General features: G+C 39.9%; 2 protein-coding genes across 3 annotated transcripts; one reads left to right on the plus strand and one right to left on the minus strand.

Annotated features, from left to right (window-relative positions):
* Positions 1-124: 124 nt before the first annotated feature.
* Positions 125-9684, minus strand: LOC125894998 (zinc finger CCHC domain-containing protein 7-like). 2 transcript variants are annotated; one of them, XM_049586765.1, is made up of 8 exons: positions 8867-9684; positions 6386-6438; positions 5592-5702; positions 4060-4230; positions 3774-3809; positions 3368-3472; positions 1611-1728; positions 125-881 (listed from the first exon to the last, which is right to left on the minus strand). In XM_049586765.1, exons 1-8 carry the CDS (start codon positions 9267-9269, stop codon positions 388-390), a joined length of 1491 nt encoding a protein of 496 aa, XP_049442722.1. In that variant the 5' UTR covers positions 9270-9684; the 3' UTR covers positions 125-387. The 2 variants fall into 2 exon arrangements, with proteins under 2 accessions (XP_049442722.1, XP_049442721.1); XM_049586764.1 differs by having other exon boundaries at positions 4060-4233.
* Positions 9685-11725: 2041 nt separating this feature from the next.
* Positions 11726-21406, plus strand: LOC125895024 (uncharacterized). Its single transcript, XM_049586795.1, has 10 exons — positions 11726-11858; positions 11965-12130; positions 12578-12775; positions 12889-12929; positions 13015-13122; positions 14549-14692; positions 18390-18664; positions 19190-19271; positions 19685-19725; positions 19807-21406. The coding sequence occupies exons 1-10, from the start codon at positions 11816-11818 to the stop codon at positions 20125-20127; spliced, it is 1419 nt and encodes a 472-aa protein (XP_049442752.1). The 5' UTR covers positions 11726-11815; the 3' UTR covers positions 20128-21406.
* Positions 21407-21511: the final 105 nt, after the last annotated feature.

Consider the following 21511-nt stretch of genomic DNA (forward strand, 5'->3'; position numbering starts at 1 on the left):
CAGTTCTGTGCCTATAACCTTATTTTAATGTATTTTAATGACAGAAATGATATGGTGCTGTAAAACTAACATCATATTTAGAGGGATAATCAAATATTGAGTCAAAAAAGCAAGCAGTGTGTAAAATCACTTTTAATAAAACTCAATGTCAAAAAATTTGGCTCGACCCAGCCACTATAACAGTAGATGTACTTACAGAACAAGGTTAAAGTACAAAAGTACATTCACACCAGCTACGCTACAGATGAGCACCTTCAACTGTATATGTTTTTCTACAGTTTTTTTATTGACAATAAATAAAGGAATCAATGAAAGACAAATACTGAACAATCTTTGTTGTCCAGTTACAGTTGTTAGTCCTTGAGAATAAATACAAACAATGACACGTTATCTTCGTCGGTGGCGCACTCTTTGTTTTGGGGAAAGAAGGTTTTGACTGGCAACGTCAGTGTCACCATGGGGATATAAATCCCCACGTTTCATCCCTCCTCTCTTTTTCCACCTCTCAGCTTCTCTGCTCTTCCTGCTCCGACCACCTGGCTCATCCCTTATCTTCTTCTGAGGAGGGGGTGCGGACTGCTTGTGACTGTGTAGTGCAGACTGGAAGGGGTCTTCATGGCAAATTTCATCATCAAAGTTGTTCTGGGATCTCCCCAGCAGTCCCCCTTCTCGTCTGGCTTGAGCCTCTCTCCTGAGCTTCTTCACCTCCCGTCTCTCTCTGCGCCTCTCTGGCCACGTCTTCCTCCTGCCGGCGCTGCTACATGTCTCCTGCTTTGTGCTGCTCCTCCCCTGGACCGGCTGATTGTCCTCACCGCTCTCGCCTGTTAGTTCACACAAGTGTTGCTGGTCTGAGAGAGGGAGCGAACCAGCACTTAAAAGTTCTGAAAATACAGCATTGACAGAGAAAAATAACCATTAGTGGGAGCCTGTGTAGTTGAACAATACGTTAAAAGAGACAGCTGATTACAGCTGCACTAATTAATATTTTTATAAAACAATAGGTCAAATATAATGTGAAAGGGGTTGCTCACTGAGAGAGCGAATTATCAACCCTCTCTGCAGTTCTCTGCAGCTCTACAGAGCCTTTCAGTTCATTGTGTTGGCCAGCACCTTTACTGTTTTCACTCTCACCACTCGAATTAAAACTGTTTTTAGCCGCAGCAGGCAGCTGTTTGCAGTGAGACAACTCTGATAAAACCAAATACGCTACCTACCCAGCACCAAATGGCAGACAGAAAAAGTTAGTGAGCAGCTGGTGTACATAATGGTAGCTAAACAGCCAGACAAAGCACAGCAGAAAGGAGACTGAGTATTGGAGTTACACTCAGTTGCCACTTTATTAGGTACACCTAGCTAAAACTAATGCAGTCTAATCCAACAGCCCTGCAAAAAAATCCTACCTTCACGAAGAATTAAAACTATTTTAAAGAGGTGTTAATTAAACTGTGTTATTATTTTGAGGATGCAATTTGTGATGTCTTATTGAATTGTGTTATCTGTTACTTTCTCCACCCTATTTATCAATGATATATATTCATACAAAGAGAAAAGTTCACAGATAAAACACTATTTTACAAAACTGTTTACATCATTGTATGTTTAATACCTACCTTTGGCTCTTCTCTGCTTCCCGGTGCAATGTTTGAGGATGTCCTCAACTTGGTCATAGTGGCAGACATAGGGCAGTAAAGGAAAAGTCCCACTGATCATCCTCTTCTTAGTGCACTCCTGACACCGACAGAGTGGAGTAAATAAAATTAAAGGTGAGTGAGCAACAAGAGCATGTACAGTGAAGTCCAATGCAAAATAAGATACAGACAGAGAGGGAGAATTTGTTGTCCAGAGTTATACAGAGAAGAAGAGGAAGGCAGAGAGAGACCTTAGACTGTGTAAACAGCACCTCCAAGATGGTGCAATGTTGCAAATTAATGCATATTCAACCAGTCCCCATTAATTCTGCATGATCTTGTGATTCTCTCAAACAGCCGCAACTTTGCCGCAAATTTGACCAATCATTGTAGTCGCCCATGAGTTTCACCAATCATAGTAGTCCCTCACATAAGATCACAAAACTCACTTCCTTGTTTCTGGTTGTGAAGATGCAGACACACAACACGAAATCTCACATTAACCAACAAGAATTACTGCTGGGTTTAACTGTTTTGCACGGCGATGGAACACAAACTCAAGTCATCAATTGAAAAACATTTTTTTACCATGAAACACACCTGATGACAAACACACTGACAACAGACAAGACAAGACCACCATCAGAGAGGCTGTTACATCCATATCTACTGCACATGCTAAAATAATCAAGATGAGTTAGATTAAATATGGTTGGCTAGTGGTAATGTTAGTCTAGTACAGGGGTGGGCAACCTGCAGCTCTGGAGCCACATGCGGCTGTTTAGCTCTTCTCTAGTGGCTCTATGTGGCTGTTACAAAAAATACATGGAAATGAATAACAGTCATTTCTTTACATTTTAATTTTAATTTTTCATTGCTGTAGGCCTGAAGTGGTTCTTGTGTTTTCCACTTGAATTCAAATAAACACAAGAAGTTTCTCCTAAATTCTGGTGAACCTAAATAGCAGTGGCTAGTTAGTGGTGGAGTCTTCCTCGCAAGGCTAGCTATTTTAAGTCGAAATCCAAAAAAGAAAAGGTCTCAGAGGAAAACGGAGAACTTAACAGTGAGAGAACAGATTTCTTTGCTTTCACTGACAATGCCGCACTGTTTAAGTACAAAATAATCATACATAGCCCGCTGCAGAGTAGCCACCTTGTGCTAAAACACATTAATAAATGCTCATGTAGAACTATTAGTAATATTGATAGGCTAATTTAGACCTAATAGGCTGTGTTACCTTTATTATAAAGCACAAATATGTGTTGCAGCTCCAGACAAAAGAAAAAAAAAATCATGCCAAAAATGGCTCTTCAGAAAGCAAAGGTTGTTGACCAGTCACCTAGTATAAATCACAAACTCAGAACAGTGCAGTTTTATTCTCGCTGGAAGAAGATGCCTTCAATTTTTCATTTTAATTTAATTCTAATTTTTTTAAATTAATTTGACTAAAAGATTCATAACTATTTTGGCAATTTTCACTTGCTCCCACAATTTTATTGAACAAATAATAAATAAATAAAAATATCGCAACATGCATTGCAATTGTTTTAAAAAGCTGCCATGAAATCAGGCATTTTGAGCCGCAATTATCCAGATAAATCACGGGAAAATACTGTGCAAAGAAACAGAAACAGAAAGAGAGGGATAGCAAAATAAGTCAAATAAGTAAAGTTCAAGTCAAGAGGGAAAGGAGAGATGGTAAAAGTAACAGGTTTAGTTTTTTTTTACTGGCCACTTACATAGCCATAATGTCCCCTCTTAGAGCAGTTGTAACAATGAGCAGGGCATTTCTTATGTTTAAGGGTGTGGACTGTCCATGGCCTGACTGGAAGCTCTAACCGGATCTGGAAAAATGATCAGACAAAGAACATTTTTGAAAGTGGAAAAATTACAGTGGTTGGTTTCTATGAAGTTTTATCAACACACATCCACACATTCAAACTTGAAGTTTCAACATCCTTTTTAAAAACATGATTAAGATGGTTCCCTGCCACCTCCTCCTTGTTTAGATGTTCTCTGTTCTTTACTTTCTCTCATTCGGTTATGTTTATACAGTCAACCAGAAAGAACTCTTAATATTCAAAAGCGTTACACATCGTGCTTAGTAAAGATGGTAAGATACGAGAAGTCAAAACATCAACTCACTGTTAAGTGGTACTGTCTCCACGTATCAGGGCAGGCCTGAGGAAACCCAGGAAACAAAGGAGAAGATTATTCTTTGAGCAGGAATATAGAAAAGAGCAGTGTGCAAATGAGGAACCGCCGAGGTCAAACAGCACTTCATAAAAGAAGCCCACACACACGCCTCAGGCGACAGAATATGTCAACACGCAACTGACAGATCCATTCAAAGTTTCCTTGAACACAGAAACACACTCCCTAACATAAACACTCACAGGGGCCAGACCTGGGGGCTAACGGACAAACTCACATCAGAGAGGTGCCCCAACATCCCACAGCGATGGCAGTGCTGCTTCCATACCGGGGGCCTTTCACAGGGCCTGAGGCCATGGGAAGGCAGTCCGCAGCGGGGGCAGGGGCGGCCGGGACAGTCCCTCTGGATGTGGCCCTGGATGCCACATAGGACACAGGTGGGAAATTTCTGCTGAGACGAAGACAAGAAGCATGTTTTTAAAAGTGTTTGGATGGGTGTTCTGATCATTTCAGTCACAGGTGACCATGGAATTACATCAATGCTTATGTCTCTGGTGTCATTTATGGCAGTCTGTAAGGGACACACACAGAAATGGTATTACACATCACAATATAAAATGTTTATGTCATCTGTTCTTCAACTTGATGCTACAATTTCTTGGCACAGCACAGCCATATCAATGTTTAAAGGTTCTACATGTGAGATTTTGAGCATTAATACATCAGCAAACAACTATTTGCTACGTAAAGATATAGTGGAGTAATGGTGTCCTGGGCAGAGAGTGTTTGGAGTGGGAGAGAAGTTATGCTCCCTTTGTGTGTGTGTGTGTTGTAATCAGGTTTTTTTTGTCCTTGTTTTGGTAGCCGAGCCATGTGCATGTTAGTGCATGTGAGTCCCTCCCTTTGAGGCGGTTGGCCCTCACAGTGTTTATATAGAGAGACTAAGACCTGGGTCTTTATCAGGGGGTCCGTGACCCCTTGGAGGTCCTTGGAGTTACTGCGGGGGAATCACCCAAAAATGTTCAGAGAATTATCTCCAGTCCAATTTTATACAATGTATTAAGTAGGGGGTCTATGCTCTACTCTCTTTCAGCTAAGGGGTCCACAACATTGTAAAAGCAAGATGGCAGAGTGTAGTTAAAGCGTTTAGCTGAAGGCGACCTTCCGGATTTTCCTCCAACGAAGCAAACATGTTCTTCAACTACAAAGGCCCGAGACAAAGAGCACGTCAAGACCAGAGTCAACACTGATCTGGCGATTACAAGATGGAGAGGCCTACAGGCAGCTAAAGGCTCCAACTTGACACTAAGTCCGCAGAGAAATGCGAAGAAGGGGATCTCAGGTTTAGGTGACACGTCTATTTGTTCTGGTCTGAGATGCCGGTGCTCTAGTGCGACATCTAGTGATTCCTAATGTGGTATAAAGAACCTTTAAGCAGCTACGCAAAATGAAGGACAGTTGTCACAACAACACAGACCAAAAGCAGTTTAGTATCGTGCCATAATTGGATAGTTCAAAGTATAGAGCAGCAGGAGACACGGGGAAGAAGAGGGGGATATCGGCTGGACTCCAACGAGAGATCAATAGAGCTCCAGGACGCTCCCTAACAATGATTTAGTCAGCTAGAAATCTCAGCAGCAGTGTAGGTATTTCAACCTGAATCAGTGATATTATTCAACTGCATCAAACTCCTGTAATGGTTATTTCTTCTACAAGGCCGTGATGTATTCTTTACACCTATTAAATGACAATGTGAAAGTGTATTATGTGTATGTAAAAGAAAAGGGGTAGATAAGTATTTTCCTTTACCTTGTAGTAGTAGCAGCTTTTGGCGAGGTGTCCCGTCCTGTTGCAGATGCTACAGGTCAAAGAGCGACCTGTCACAAAGTAGCGGCTGGGCAGAGACTGATCAGCACCGTACTTAATGAAGTGAAAGGGCAAAGACATGAGACTTATTATTTAAAAGGGCAGTCTTGTAAGGTCATAACACTGAATACATGCTGCAATATTAGAGGAAAGCCAGAGGAAATTCTGAAAATTTCTTAACTTTCTTTTGCTACGGATGAAAATTCAGGACACAGAGATCAGATGTTTACTATTTAATAAGTCTTTGACGTGTTTTAAATTCTTGCAATTGCTTTTGAATTATGACAAGGTGCCCCTTAACAAATCAGAAATACTGTATTGATCCCAAGGAGAATTTTTGATTCCTTACAGTTCCTCCGATGTAAAGACAAGAGAATTATAGGAAGTAAGAATAAGAGTATGAAATAGAAGTGCGTAAATATAAAGCAATAAATCATGAAGTAGAAATAAAATGTGCATTAAAATAAAAATAAAATGTGCATTATGCTAAAGTGTTCGACGCTAGTACTTCAAAAATAAAAATAAATTAAAATGTTAAATTAAAATATATATCATCACTTTGCTGAGGCTTTAAGTGTGAAAATTTAACTACAATATACACATCAGTAGAATTAAACAACAACAGAATTAGAGTAGAGTTAGAGTACAGAACATGATTAATAACACTAGATGCCATTTTCCTTGAAAAATGAACTCTACTGTAGTATTCATGAACATTTATTGATATCACAAGTTACCTTGTCTTTCTCTGATATAGCCCAGGTATCCTTCACTGATTCCACAGTCTGATCTGTGACGGCGAGAATAATCCAGGAGAACATTTAAGTTTTATAAATATAATTGTATTTCATGATTAAAGCTATAATTGTGTGGTTCTCAGGCTGCACATCTCTTGAAATGCAACACACAATTCCAAAGAAAAGCTTTTACAAATCAAGAATGGATCAGGAGTTTATCTCAAGCCTGCTGAATGTAGACTTTCCGAGGTCTTATAAGAGCTTTAACTCTCAGGACTTAGAAAACTGAAGAAATTCACTTGACCTTCACATTATATCTATCTCTGAGGTGAGGTGTAGGGGAAATCTTAAAACCTCTCTGCTCCAGTGGAGCTGCTGGCTGGCAAGACAAGATGGAGTGATTGCATAGGGCAGCTCCCTGGTGTGAGTATGAGTATCTTCATTAATGCAGAGCCGAGCATCTCTGAAAAACTGAGTGCACGCTGAGCAAACTGTCTCTGAATGGGTTTAAAAATAAACTGCTCTCCCATAGCTTGATAGAAATCTCTGTAGCGCTCTATGTACCGTTTTGCATTAAATGTAACTACAGGAATGTATTTCTACTTGAGCTCATTTTTTTTTTCTTGTCCATATCCCGTGTTAGAGGATCGACACAGAGAATAACTGTCTGAGCTGGTAACTCTGCTGCGCTGTCTCTGACATATTACTGCTTATGGAGTATTTATTATGCTGGAAAGGAGATTTCCCCTTTTGAGAATGAGAAAGAAGACAATCCTCATAGATCTGCAGATATTTTAATAAAAACTTTAACTCAACTTAAAGGTTCAGTGAGCAAGATTTAGGGGGATTTAGTAGCATACAGCAGCGAGTACTGCAGACAGAAAGCAGCTGAAACTTCACCAGGTTATAATTCCTTCAGTGCTCATTGTTGAGGAGGTTTTAACGAGGAGCCGAATTATCTGCAGAGGTCTCATCCTCTCCAAAAAACACCGGACCCAATTATTTAAACCGGTAAATACACTGAATAAAGCAGTTTAACCTTTTTTGCGATGCTGCTTGTTGAAGATGGGCTTTTAACTACAGTGGCTGTTGTGAAAATGCAAATGGAATATTGAGCCAGTGTTTGGATTGTCCCTTCTAGGCTACTGTATAAACATGCTATGAACATGATGATCTCCATAAACAGGGATCTGCTCCCCATGTAGATATAAACAGGGCTCATTTTAAAGTAAGGAAAATGCAATGATTCATATTTTCAGGTGATAATAGAGTAAAGAAAAAACATACTTATTGCATTACATTCCTTTTCTGCCAATATATCTCCCTAAATCCTACACACTGGACGTTTAACATGTCTGTAAATAGTAACAGCAGCATAGCCTGTGCTGTTTGTAAGTACATCACCTTGTTGCTATGAGATTAAGTGGAAATAATGTTTGTTTTACTTCAGCAATAACGTCAGAAAACGAAGGCACAATTCAAAGCTGTGTTCTCACCATTTCAACTAAAAACACAAATCAAAATGATTAAAACCTGTCTTTAGTTAAAAGTAAACAACTTTAACTGAAGAAAAGATTCATCCTTAACCAGGTCAATACGGTGATATACCTTCAATTTCTGGCCCTTACTTATTTATTTTACTGCTTTCCCCTTGGTATAGCACCATGCCACTGATTACCAAGCTGTAAATCAAAGTCATTCACTTACTTGCACCTATCTTTGTGCAAAATAAGGTGAGTGCTTGTCCAATCACATACTGACAAGCAAACTAGTTTGTGCAACTAGTTGCACCTTGTTTAATTACAGCACATGTGGTTTGCATCACATTCACATGTAAATAATATTCAAATGAAGCTCAAACTTGTCCCATGGGTCAACAGCAATACTCTCATACAAGCACACACATTGTGCACACCAGGGTCAGAGGTGAAGCCACACAGTCGTAGCCTTATTTTTCTTATCATTACATGGCAAACATATTATTTAGCACGAGCAGCTGGAGTTTTAAATTTGAGGTACCTTTACTTGAGTATTTTAATCTAATGCCACTTTCTATTTCTACTCCCTCACACTTCAGGAGGAAATATTGTTCTTTTTACTCTACTGTAATAAAATCTAATAACTTCAGTTACTAGTTACTTTACAAGTTAAGATTTTTGCACATTATGCATAAGTATTTGAACGGTTTTGATTTTTCAAATTGATTTCAATTTCTCCGCATTGAATACATTTACCTTTACTTTTAATACATCAATACATTTTCCTGATTGTACTTAACATACCTTTACTTGAGTACATTTTTAATGCACAGTATGTTCACAGTGTGGTATTAGTGCTTTTGCTCAAGTGAAGGATCTGAATACTTCCTCCACCACTGCTTGTTTTGCAGTAGACAAGGCACCCACGCATATTACAAAATGAGACATACAAGTAGTAGGAAAACTTTAGAAACAGGATGATAGAGAGCAAGTACAGTCTAACCTTCATCTCCAGAGTCTTCCTCAGAGCTGTTCCAGTAGCTCAAGTTGAGCTGGATGCTTGTGTCTCCCACCTGATCCTCTCCTTCCACAATCATCCAATCCTCGATGGGCTGCTCACTGTCCTCCTCCTCTTCCTCCTGCTCATCCTGTGAGTCCACACTAGAGGTAGTACTCTGGCTGCTGAGCTGCAGAGTCCGTCCAGAGGTGATGTTGAACGCCAGGACAAGAGGAGGGGAGCTTTCCCTGCTGAGCCGTGCAGCTCGTTTACGGCTGCTGTGATGTTTCTGGTGACTGAACTCAATCTCTCCCTCTCCTTCTGAACTATGGTAGTCCTCAACAAAATAAAGGTCGTCTTTGATGCCTTCCTTAGCATCCTCATCCTCATTTTCCTTGGTGTAGTCCATAGTACAACCTCAAACAGCAGCTAAACAGCACCACCTAACGACGGCTCACCGCACTGCAGTAACAGCGGTGACTAACGCCACATTTTACCACAACTTTTTCTTAGTGGCGAGTCAGCACCAAGCAGAAATAAAACTACCTGGCTATTGTGTTCTTTTCTTCTAAAATATGTTATTATAAGGTGGGTAAATAAACATTTAGAATATACAGACACGTGGGTTAACATCAGGCTAACCGGCGCTACGCTAACGTCAACTACCGTTAGCTCTGTGTTAGCCGGGGCAGTTAAAATGGCTAAATAAGCAAACACAACCAAGTAGAATAAAGTCTATAATGGCACTTTACGGGCGCTCACCGTTTTAAGTTCACTATATACCAGGTGCGTCTTCACACAGTGAACGATAGGGTACTGATTTCCCTCCGTACAACAGAAGTTGTTGTCTCCTCCACTGATTCGTGTTTACAGTCTGTGAAGCACTTACCCGGCGTTTCCGGAAGTTAAAATGTTGGACAACCAAAACTGTCCCAGAGTTTACAAACACGGAGTTTGACCCTATGGTTTGACCACAAGTTAATTCCTGAAAACCCTGAAGTGGGTTTTGTCATGTGCATAATTGTCACAATATGTTATTCGTAGCAATAAAGTATTATTAAATTATTCTTTATTAAACAGAAACATTCTGTTTATTTTATGTTGTTGTGTCAGCTGTCAACAGGAAGCATAGGGTTGTTCCCATAACTAAGTCAGTCTGCAAATTTATTTGCAACTATCTTTCAGACAGTGGATTAAAAAGTACAGTGTTTAACTCTGACATGTATTGTAACGGCAATATAAATAGTTTAGTTTAGTTTAGTTAGGTTTAGTTTAGTTTAGTTTAGTTTAGTTTAGTTGCACACACATGTAAATACAGGAAAAATAGATTAAAAATTAAAACATTGCTTAGGAGTTTAGAAGCCAAAAATGGCTTGTTGAAATACTTTCCCTATGAAATGACAACAATCATAGATAAAACGAAAAAGATAAAAGCGAAGATTGCATAATTAAACAAGAGTTCCAGACTATGAAGTAATATAAAATTGTTGGAGATGTTCAATTTAAGATTTTTTTTTTTTTTTTAAATCAATGGAGTGTTAAGAATCTTTGCAAAGTAGGGTCCTTGTCAGATGTATTTTTTAATAACAACAATGTAGATGATGATTGTAGAGATTGGAGTCAGTTGTTGTAAAGAGATGGTCCTCTGTATTTCAATGAATATTGATTATGAGATAAGAAAGAAATACATGGAAATAACTTACTCACGCAGTTAAGGTCTACCTCAAAATTGTAGGCCTACACTGCCCACTGCTAATAACAGCTATGTAATGTTATGTCTAATATGATTACTACTTTAATTGTAGGCCCAGTCACATTCTACCATTGGCCTAGTTTAAAAGCCAGTGTCATAATGCCAAAATATGCTAGTAGGTTAATAATTAGGTTACCAGAAAAAATATAGTATAAAGGCTATTTGTGGCCCTTTAACAAATGTGGCCGGTTCTTTGTGCTCCCACACCTGCAAGTCAGTTTGATTCAGTATGAGAACTGTCCTTTTATGCACACTAAGGGCAGTGCTTAAAATAGCCTACTGACATTAATTCAAACTTTAGAGGCTAAATTGTAAGGTGACAGGTGGGACTATATTTCACACAGTCCTTGTTTTACAGTTTTGGGAGCTACACAAATGATCAAATCAAAATCGTTTAGAACGTTTACAAACAACCGCAGTTTACCAAAGTGCTGTACAAAATAAAAGAATGACACACAGATATATATCAATATAAATACGCAAATATAAAACAGATAAGAACAATTACAAAAGTGAAAAGATTATAGATAAATTATTTAGGTGTTTTTATGAGAACTTGCATGGTTACATTCGCCAATTTAATACTTAAATATGCATGATGGGTGCTTTATGGGCTGTGTCCAGCATTTTAGACTAAAATACTTAAATATTACAATACTATAGATACTATATTATTATATTATACTATTATTACATTACTATAGATGCACACAAAATTAATAAATGTATAAAAAATAATTCTCCGCCAGAATTTGATTACTGGTAGACTAAATCTGAGAAGACTTTGAAACAGCACCGGGTTTTCGTAAGAATGCGCAATCAACTTTTAACACACTGGAAATAAAATGTAGCCCATAATCTATAATCTAATCTTGGACTTGCGGTTTATTGAGTGCGTATGACTTCTATGTTTCTAAAATCCTGTTTACAGCTCTGATCACAAGAACTGACTAAAGCAACTACATAATAAGGCGCGTGGACCCGTGCGTGTGCGTCCAATCAAGGGCTCGTGCCTCTGTCCACCGCTCAGGTGCTGAAGCCACACTGCTGTCACTCTGCTCTGCGAGCAAACGCACACAGGACAAACTTCTTTTATCAGTTTTCCGTTTGAATGATAATGTTTCTTCCTCGAAACCAACTATACGTTGTTTATACCAACATCTAGAAGTTTATTAGGACTAGTTTTTTAGAGTCAGTCAGTGATGGAGGTGCGCTTTGGACAGGTGCCGCTCACCGTTACGCACAGTAAGTACAGATGCTTCTTATTAAATTAAAACTGTGAGATGCCACCTGAGCGTAGAAAAAGTTTCCTCTTTTATTACTTGTTTCTTTGATCCGCTCCGGTGCTCAGGGCACGGCGGGGTGAACCAGCTCGGCGGTGTCTTCATTAACGGCCGCCCGTTACCGCACTTGGTGAGGCAGCGCATCGTGGAACTCGCGCAACGGGGCGTGCGTCCCTGTGAGATCTCCCGCCGCCTGCGCGTCAGTCACGGCTGTGTCAGCAAGATACTGGCCAGGTAAAGGAAAAGGACTTTGTATTAGTTTAAGGACAGAGTGATGAAGCAGATTCTGGGTGACACTGCTGCTGCATGTAATAACAATAACCTTTAAGTGTTCACACCATCCAAATCTTAAATGTTAATTTGGGCATGTAGGCTATGTTAATATTTAAAAACTGCCCACTTTGATCTCTAAATGTCCTATATTTATTTCCCTGTAGCCTATATTTGACTATCCATGTGTATGTTAACTCCATTTTGTGGTCATCCCAGGATGTATTATTCATAAATTAATTTATTTTGTACAGAAATTAATCTCAAGACCATGTGTTTTGACTGTTCTTACAGCCTATTAGTGCTCTCTTTATCTCACTTTAATCCAGTTTATATGCATGAGTCACATCAGCATCTACTCCCCAGGTAAAGTGTCAACCCTGCTGACAGATATCAGTGTTGTGAATTCAGGTATAATGAGACAGGAAGCATCAGACCAGGAGTGATCGGAGGCTCTAAGCCCAAAGTGGCCACTCCCAGAGTCGTGCAAACGATCCTACACCTGAAACACACCAACCCCACCATGTTCGCCTGGGAGATCCGAGACAGGCTGCTGCTGGAGCGAGTGTGCGATCACAACAATGTGCCCAGCATCAGCTCCATCAACAGGTATAGATGACCTCGTGTGTGTGTGTGTGTGTGTGTGTGTGTGTGTGTGTGTGTGTGCTTGACAACACAGATCATTAAAATGCATGTTGAGCGAGTTCCTTCTGTCTTCATAGGATCATCAGAAACAAAGTCCAGTCTGAGTCTTGTGAAGTTGGTGAGTTTTTCTGTCCCTTTGACTCTCTTTTGACATATCTGTGTGTGTCTAATGTTTTCCTGATGTTGACCTCTGACCCCTGCAGTTTCATCAGCATCATCTGTTACCATGGGAACAGCCTACTCCTCTGAGTCCACCTATTCCATCAGTGGGATTCTGGGAATCAGGAAATGCAGCTGCAAACATAAGGAAGGTAATACAGTCCGTGTGTTTGTGTGTGTTTGATCGGCTCTTTTTCACAGAGGATTTTGACATGTCTCAGTAGGAAAAGCACAGATGTGAGTACTAAAAGTAGTGATGGCTGAATTCCATTTAGCTGCTTCTGTTTCACGGTCACACTGTCATGACAGCGATGTTACTGCTGCTGCCTCTTTCAAATTTGAAACCCCAACAAAGAAATCAAAATATATTTCTCAGAGATTCAGCATATATTTTCCAGCTGTTTGCAGCTCCTACAGTTTTTGTCCTTCAACATCACACTCACAAATCAAAGTTGATCTTTGTACTGACATCTTTGGCCATGATATAAATTATTCCGTCACTTCTTGTGTAAATGAAATTTACAAAATTTGCTTGGCATGTTTCAGTGTTGTCAGAAATGTCAGTACCTATTGATTTTGAATATTTGGAACAGCTCTGCAGCATCTGCACACTGATACCAGCTGCACTTTCTTGCTTTCTCTTACAGTCAGGTTTTAGCCTTGTTATTCATTCATTCATTCATTCATTCATTCATTCATGCATTCAACCTTTATTTTATCTCAGAAATACACTGAGGTAGAGACCTCATTTACAATGTAGCTGAGTAAAACAATATGAAATAAAAGACACAGGAAATATACAAAGAGAAACTTACATTAAGATGGCAACAAGAAGTAAAAAGCAATAATTAAAAATGTAAAATATTTATATTTATCATAAATGAAAAAATTAATTTGTATGCCCTGAATGTAATTTTTTCCCCATAGCATAAAAAACGAAATTGAATATGGATATTTTTCAAGGAACTGTACTGAAGATAGAAATTGTTTTTGTGAATTTTCTAGTGCAGAAGAAAATCACCTGACTCATATCAAGAAAATGACTTTGATGCAAAAGCATCTCCGAAACAAGCTGTTTTAAATTACAAAAAAAGAAATAACCATTCACCACTGGAAACTTCTTAAAACAAAATATAAGACTCCACACTAGATTAAAACATATTGTGTAGATGGATGTATTTGCAGAGCAGACGCAGAGATCACAGTGGTACCACACCACGCAGCAGACTGATGAGTAAAACCAGTGGTCCTGTGTTAATATTACCCTGGTTGAATCCACCTCCACAGCAGGAGACCCACCTCACCGCTCCAGGCTTTGTCCTCTCAGCCAGCAGGCTCTCTGCTCCTCCCTGCCTCCCCCTCACCTCAGCCTCTCATTACAGGCCCGCTTACACCTCCACTCCTCCATCACTGCGACTATTACAACAAGAGATCGCATGGATAAATATGCGTACTTACAGCTGGGAACATGCACATGCGTGTGTTTTGTCATACTACTAATTAGAATAAGTGACGATTGCATGGAGGTGGGAAGAGAAATAAAAAGGGAACCTGGACAGAGGTTGTTTTGTTTTCCAGGAGGGGACGTCTCCTGCAGCGTCTACCCCGACCAGCCATGCTCCTGTAATGACGCCTGGGGATGGTCCGACCCCTGCCTGACCTCTATCTCCAGCCTGACCTTCTACAGCGGCCTGCCAGCAAATCATAATCCAGAGCTCTTAGGTCAGTCTGCATCAAAATATGATCACTTATGTTTGATATGAGTTCAGCTTTAATATGTTTCTCTCATCTTGCTTAGGACCTTGGTGTCATAACAGCTGAACAAGGCTGCAGAAAGACCTTTAATGCCCAAAACTGGAAGCCTTCACATCTGGATTAACTGTAATTATTACAACACGATATGAACATAAATCACAATTACAAACATGTTGAAATAAAACTGAAATGTCACATCTCACCTGTCATGTTTTATTTACATAATTCGGAGTCAAAGAGTAGACGCATGCTGTTGTTTCAGACACTTAGCAGAGCTTCATCAGTCCAACATATTATCCCCCATCCTTGTCACCCCTGTGGCCATTTTCTCCTCCGTCAGTGGCTGAGGGGGAGCATCATTAGGGGCCCCATGATGGAAAACAGTGACTGTTTTCTCTCCTTAGTGTGCGTCTCCCTAGCCTCCCCTCCAGCATGACGGATTAGACGAGGATATAGGAGATGCCGGAGGGACAGGCGGGGGTCAGAGAACACCGCTGAGAAAGAAATCTGTAGCCAGCAGTGGGCATCAGTCTGTGGGAGCCATGTAGAGAACAGATGCACGGTGCCAAATGTTTTAACTGTGTGTATCTACATATAATAGTTTGCATGGGAATGTTTTGTTAAAGATGTTAAAACAGTTGTGTGCATGTGTTTATTATTTAAAGGTATGAGCAAAACATGATTCAACAACCTTTCATCTATTTTTTTTCTGACACAAGAATATACTTTAGGGCTCTGTAAAGTTCTATCTCATCTTCTCTCATCGCAATAATACAAAATAATATATTAGTTTGTTTTTGTCTTGTTTTCATAGTTTGAATCTGAAAAATGACTGGTAGCAGGTGGAGTAAACAGAATATTTCCCTCTGAGATGCAGGGGAGCGGCAGTGTAAAGTAGCAAAAAAAAAAGGAAATAGTCAAGTAACTTAAAATGTGCTGAAGTACAGCGCTTGAGTAAATGTACTCAGTTACGTTACAACGCAACAATACCAACATGTTTTGCACAGAGCTGTCACTTCCAAGCTGCAACTTGTTAAGACGAGACCAGATACTCTGACTCACATCTACAACAACAAACCTGAGCTGGCCGCTCACCCTGCAGCAGTCCCACAGTAATGAGCTGTTTTTAGGCATTCGTTTTGTGCAGTCATTTCTCCAGTGGACATTATGAGACAAGCCTCGGTTGCTAGGAGAACAGTGACACAAGTGCTAACCAGGCAACACAAAGGGGAGCTCTTATTTTTGGTCTAGACAACAAAAACCAACAGGGACCTGACCACAGACCTCAGACTGTGTTCTGTGATATAACATGAGCCAGGCCTGTTGACAGGCCCACTTACAGTGAATACACATCTTTATACAGTGCTTTTGTTTTTGGTCCCATTTTGCAAAGGTTTGATTGAAAGATCTAAGACTCTTTTATGCACACAAAAGATTTTCTCTCAAAATTCGGTTGCAAATTCCATGTTAGTGAGTACTTCTTCTTTTTCCAAGATAATCCATCCATCTGTCGGGAATGGCATGTCAATATACTGATTGAACAGCATGAGTACTACACAGGTGTACCTTGGGATGGTCACAATAAAAGGCCGCTCTAAGATGCCACCGATGCTGCACGTTTTGAAGCAGTGTGCCATTGGCATATGCTGACTGAGGGAATGTCCACCAGAGCTGTTTCCCATGCCCTGAATGTTCATTTCACCACCCTAAGGCATCTCCAGTGTGGTTTCTGTAAATTTGGCAGTACATCCAACCGTACTAACAACCTCAGACAACATGTAACCATGCGAGCTCAGGCCCTCCACATTCAGCATCTTCATCTGAAAGATCATCTGATGCAACAATTTATTTTTACAGCCAGAGAATTTCTGCACAAACTGTTAGAAACCATCTCAGGGAGGTTTCTCTGCTTCCTCATCACCCTTCCTCACCAGTCTTGACCTGACAGCAGTTTTCTCACCTTCGGTGGATTCTGGGACTTTGGAGAAGTGTTCTCTTCACAGATGGATCCTGGTCTACGCTGTGCCAGGCAGATGGCAGATTCTGTGTGGGCGAGCCATTTGCTAATGTCAACGATGTCAACAGAGTGCCCCATGGTGGCGGTGGGGTTATGGTGTGGGCTGGTGTAAGCTACGGACAGCAAACACAGGTGCATTTTATTCATGGCAGCCCCATGTTGCAACTATCTGTACACAGTTCCTAAAAGCTGAAAACATCTCAGTCTTACATGCCCTCACCAGACATGTCACCCACTGAGCATGTTTGACATAATCTGGATCAGCATGTACGACAAAGCCATTGAAGAGTGGGCCAACGCTCACAGGCCGCAATCAACAACCCGATCTACCCTATACGGAGATGTGTCGCACTACATGAGGCAGATGGTGGTCACACTAGATACTGACTGATTCTTTAGGCTACCAAAAACTGCATGACTGTAGCGCAAGGCATGTGAAATCCTTATAAATTGGCCTTTTAATGTGACCAGCCCAAGGCACACCTGTGTAGTAATGATGCTGTTTAATCAGCACCTGTAAAAACACATGTAAAGCAATGGCTGAAACTGAGCCAAGCCTGTGAGCACTGATTGACACATATTAATGCATGCACAATGCATGGACACGTACACATAGAGACAAATACACACAAAGACCTTATACTTAAATAACATAGTCACTGTAATTGTTTTGTCTCTATTCTTATTGTGGTGTTTTCTTTAATTTAGTCTTTGTCTGTATTTTACTGTATATGTTGTGTTGTATTATTGTGCTGAATTACTCCATGCTCAGTAATCTTACACCTACTGTTTTAATTCTAAAAGCCTAACCAGGGACAGAGGTTGCAAAACAGCAATGGCTAGAAGTCTGTGTGCATTGCCTCTACATTGTATTTTACATATGAGGCAATGTCTTACGCATTTGTCCTTGTCAAATAAACACGTAAATAAATAAAAACCTTGATATGCTACACGTGTCTGGATGGTGATGCTGCTTACTAACATGAACTTTAACAAATTTGCAACCAAAATTTGAGAGAAATGTATCTATTGAGTGCATTAAAACAGTCTTAGATCGTTGACTTGAACTTGAAAAGAGTACATCACTCTGTGTATATGCATAGTCAGTCAAAAGCAAAATGTTTCTAGTGAATTATTTTCATTTTATTTTACATGGCTACACAAGATATTTAATGTGAAACCACACAAACTATTCCTTTAATGAGGGTAATGACACTGAAGGCATCAGCATGTAGGGTGAGGAATGCAGACAAACTTGTGTGCATCATTTTAATTACTGAGCAAACGTTTCTCATGCTAATCATTTCTTCACACAGGTGCTCTCTGCAGAACATTGTGATAGGAGGAGGAGACCTGTAAATCTGTTCCTACTCACAACAAATAAAAGTTAAGCATTTGCCATTAACAGTTTTCACTGAGACCTATTTTGTAAAATACTTAAAACATGCAGTTAACCATTAAAAACTTTGGACACAGATGACATAATGTTGGAATACCATCACAGTTTTCCCTAAATACATTATGACAAACACCACAACAGAAGAGGTATGTGTTCATATTTAACACTGATTTGTAGATTTTAAATGTTCTGTCCCTGTTCTAAGGTGACTAAACACAGGCACAGTTGTGTCTCTGTTCGGCCTCCAGTTAGTTTCACTTTCACGCCCTGCTGGCACACTGAGGATAAACCTGCTCAGTCACTGTTGGATGGTCCACAACAGGAACAATGTGCCACCGCTGTTCAGCCTTCTTGTCTCAGCCACCTGAGGGGCTCTGATGATGGTGATGATGATGATGATGTTCGTCCACTGAGTTCATTATTTAGCAGCTGTGATGAGATCAAAGACTCGTTCTGTCTGGTTCCCATTATCAGCATCTGCAGGGCGTGTGAGCAGGCAGCAGAGGGCGAGTTCTCCTCACAGGTAGGACGAAGTAAAAGACTTTCTAATGTTGCTCCCATTATTAATTTATCTACTGCTGATGGTGTTGTAGCAATAAACTATAGGCAGTGATGTTATTATCAGTACTAGCCTTTATTATAATTATTATTATTGATAATATTAATGATAAACAGACACCAAAGTGTGGCACTAAAAACAAATATTTGAAAGGCTAATTTCAAGTTTTTAGATGGAGTTTTTTTTTTAACTTTCATTGCCTTATAATGATATTGATGAGTACAGTCAACCCAGTTCAATTAATTATTATTTATTAGGCTACATCCCTGCACACACAGGCTCTATAGCTATAGTTAGGCAAAATGTACTTTATCTAATTTATCTTGATTTTCTTTTCTTCTTTTTTTGGTCATAAAGCTCTCATACACCTGCTGTCTGTTTTATTACATTCGATATTTTATTATTAATTTATTTATAAATCTTTATTGAGTTGTGGATAATAAGTATACAGTCAAAAACAATATCTCTCTTGTCATAAATGCACTACAGGCTGAGCCACAGAGAGGGAGTGGGTATGGAGGGAAGTGGCTGCTGTTGGCCTGTGTGTTCTTTGTCCTCCTGACATTCCTCAGTGAGTGACAACACTGGATGTTGAATGCTGAATTTCTTTGATGTATACCTCATTATAAAAGAGCTCAATATACATGAAAAAGCAGTCTGCAAGGACCTTTAATCATATATGGGAATTAAAGGGACAGTTCACCTCCAAATCAAAAGTGCTATTCAACATTTTCAATTGTTTTGGTGCGAGCTGCAGAGTGTTGGAGATATCGGCCATAGAGATATTTCCAACACTCTGCAGCTCACACCAAAACAATCTAGACTGATAAACAGCACCACAGGTAAGAGGGAATATATCTATTTTTGATTTTACCTTGAACTGTCCCTTTAATAATCAAAGAATATGCTCTCTGTGATACCAGCGTTTTCTCTCTGTCAGTGTTACAGTATGAATTTTTGTGCTTTTCCTTTCTTTCTCTAAAGTGGGATCAGTTGGAAAGGGAGACAGTGATGCACAAGACTATGTAAGCCCACTTTAATCTTTAAGAAGAGCATTCCCAACATCCTGAGGCAAGACAGAAACACTCCCTGTCTCTGTCCTTTAGGATGCTGATGTCTTTCTTCCATCCAAAGCTCTGTGGTTGTTGGGATGTCTGCTGTCCTGGACTGTTTGGTCGCTCCTGCGTCTCCTCCAGGTGTTCCTCTGGTTGATCAAAGGCCTGCTGTGGTTCATCTCCATCTCTGCGTCCCCACTGTGTCGCTGCGTGTCGTTCCTCCAGTCCTGCGCTCTGCTGCTGCTGCATTACACGTGCGACGCTGTGTTTTTTGCAACCACCTGTCCTGCGTACGTTTACAGCATGCTCCTCAGTGTTGTCTCACTGCACAATGTTTGTTTGATTTTGATTTTGATTTTGACCAGGCTTTAAAGTAACACTAAATAATATTTTAGAGAAGAATTAACACATTCTCTCTCTTACAAATGAATGTTGGATTTAAAATCAACAAAACCATTGCTCAGTTGAACACTCTCAGGGGATTTGCAGCTACAGTCTGATTTGCTCTGGTATAATGGCGGCTAGTGTAACACTAAGATTTAGAATTTAACATAACAGTCACTTTTGACCAGAGAAGCAATATTTGTATTTATCTACATGTGACAATCACAAATGAAGTACAACGGATACAAACTGAACCTTCTTACGGCACAATTTTTTATTTAATGCATTATAGATGTGGCTTTGTTGATGCATGTTGTAAATTTAGCATCATGATATGTTTCTTTATGATAGTATAAATCACTAATTCCCAACCTGGTGGTCACAACTCCCCACAAGGGGTCGCCAAGGTTTCACAGGGGGTCACGAGCCCTTCTGGATTTTATGGGGTGTAGGAAAACGTAATGCACATATATATATTCCACATCCTAATAGCTACACCACCTAATAGCAGGGTGTAAGATGCAGGCGGGGACAGCATACATGGGACACCATAACCGAGTGGCTGGCATAGTATACAGGAACATCTGCCCTGAGTATGGGCTGGAAGTGTTAAAAATGAAAGTAATAAACAATACATACAGAGAATCATATTAAAAGGTCCTAAAAATATCAAGAAAACTCATCTCTGATGTGAAATTCACAGAAAATAATCTGCTCAAGATTCATCCAAATTGCTTTTTTACACAAACTTCTTGCCGTTAGTGCGGTAGTTCACTTATTGGGTTAATTGTGCTGTTTATCAGTTGATCTGTACCGTTATTGTTGCATTGATTATGATATGAAACATTCATCATATATGTCACTTAGTCTGGGGTTGTCAGTTTACTCAGTGATAGAAAGGGGGTTACTTAAGAGAAAAAGGTTGGAGACCACTGAAGTAACGGATAATATTAATATATTTTCTGGTGCAATACAACAAGCTGGAGTTTATTAATAAATGTATCAATGAGCCTGACTCTTTGTCTGTCCTCTCGCAGTATACTGACACTCACTGAAATGATTGTTTTACTTACAGAGAAACTTTATTTGATATCATAATGAATTGCATCTACTGAACTCTAAACCCTGTGTGTGTGTGTGTGTGTGTGTGTGAATATTGTCAAGCTCTCACAAGGGAAATCCTCCTGAATGTATCGTCACCACGCTGATATTGAGCTCCTTATCTACTCACACGTGTTACAATAAATGGAGCTAATTAATCAGACTTGCACAGTTTTAACTTGGATCCGTGCAAACACACGCTTGCACGTTTCCTTGCTCCTGAGACTGTGGTGCAGAGCTGCCTTTCTTTGTTACACCCAGGTTCAAAGTA

Source organism: Epinephelus fuscoguttatus, linkage group LG9 (assembly GCF_011397635.1).
Source record: "Epinephelus fuscoguttatus linkage group LG9, E.fuscoguttatus.final_Chr_v1".
NCBI lineage: Eukaryota > Metazoa > Chordata > Actinopteri > Perciformes > Serranidae > Epinephelus > Epinephelus fuscoguttatus.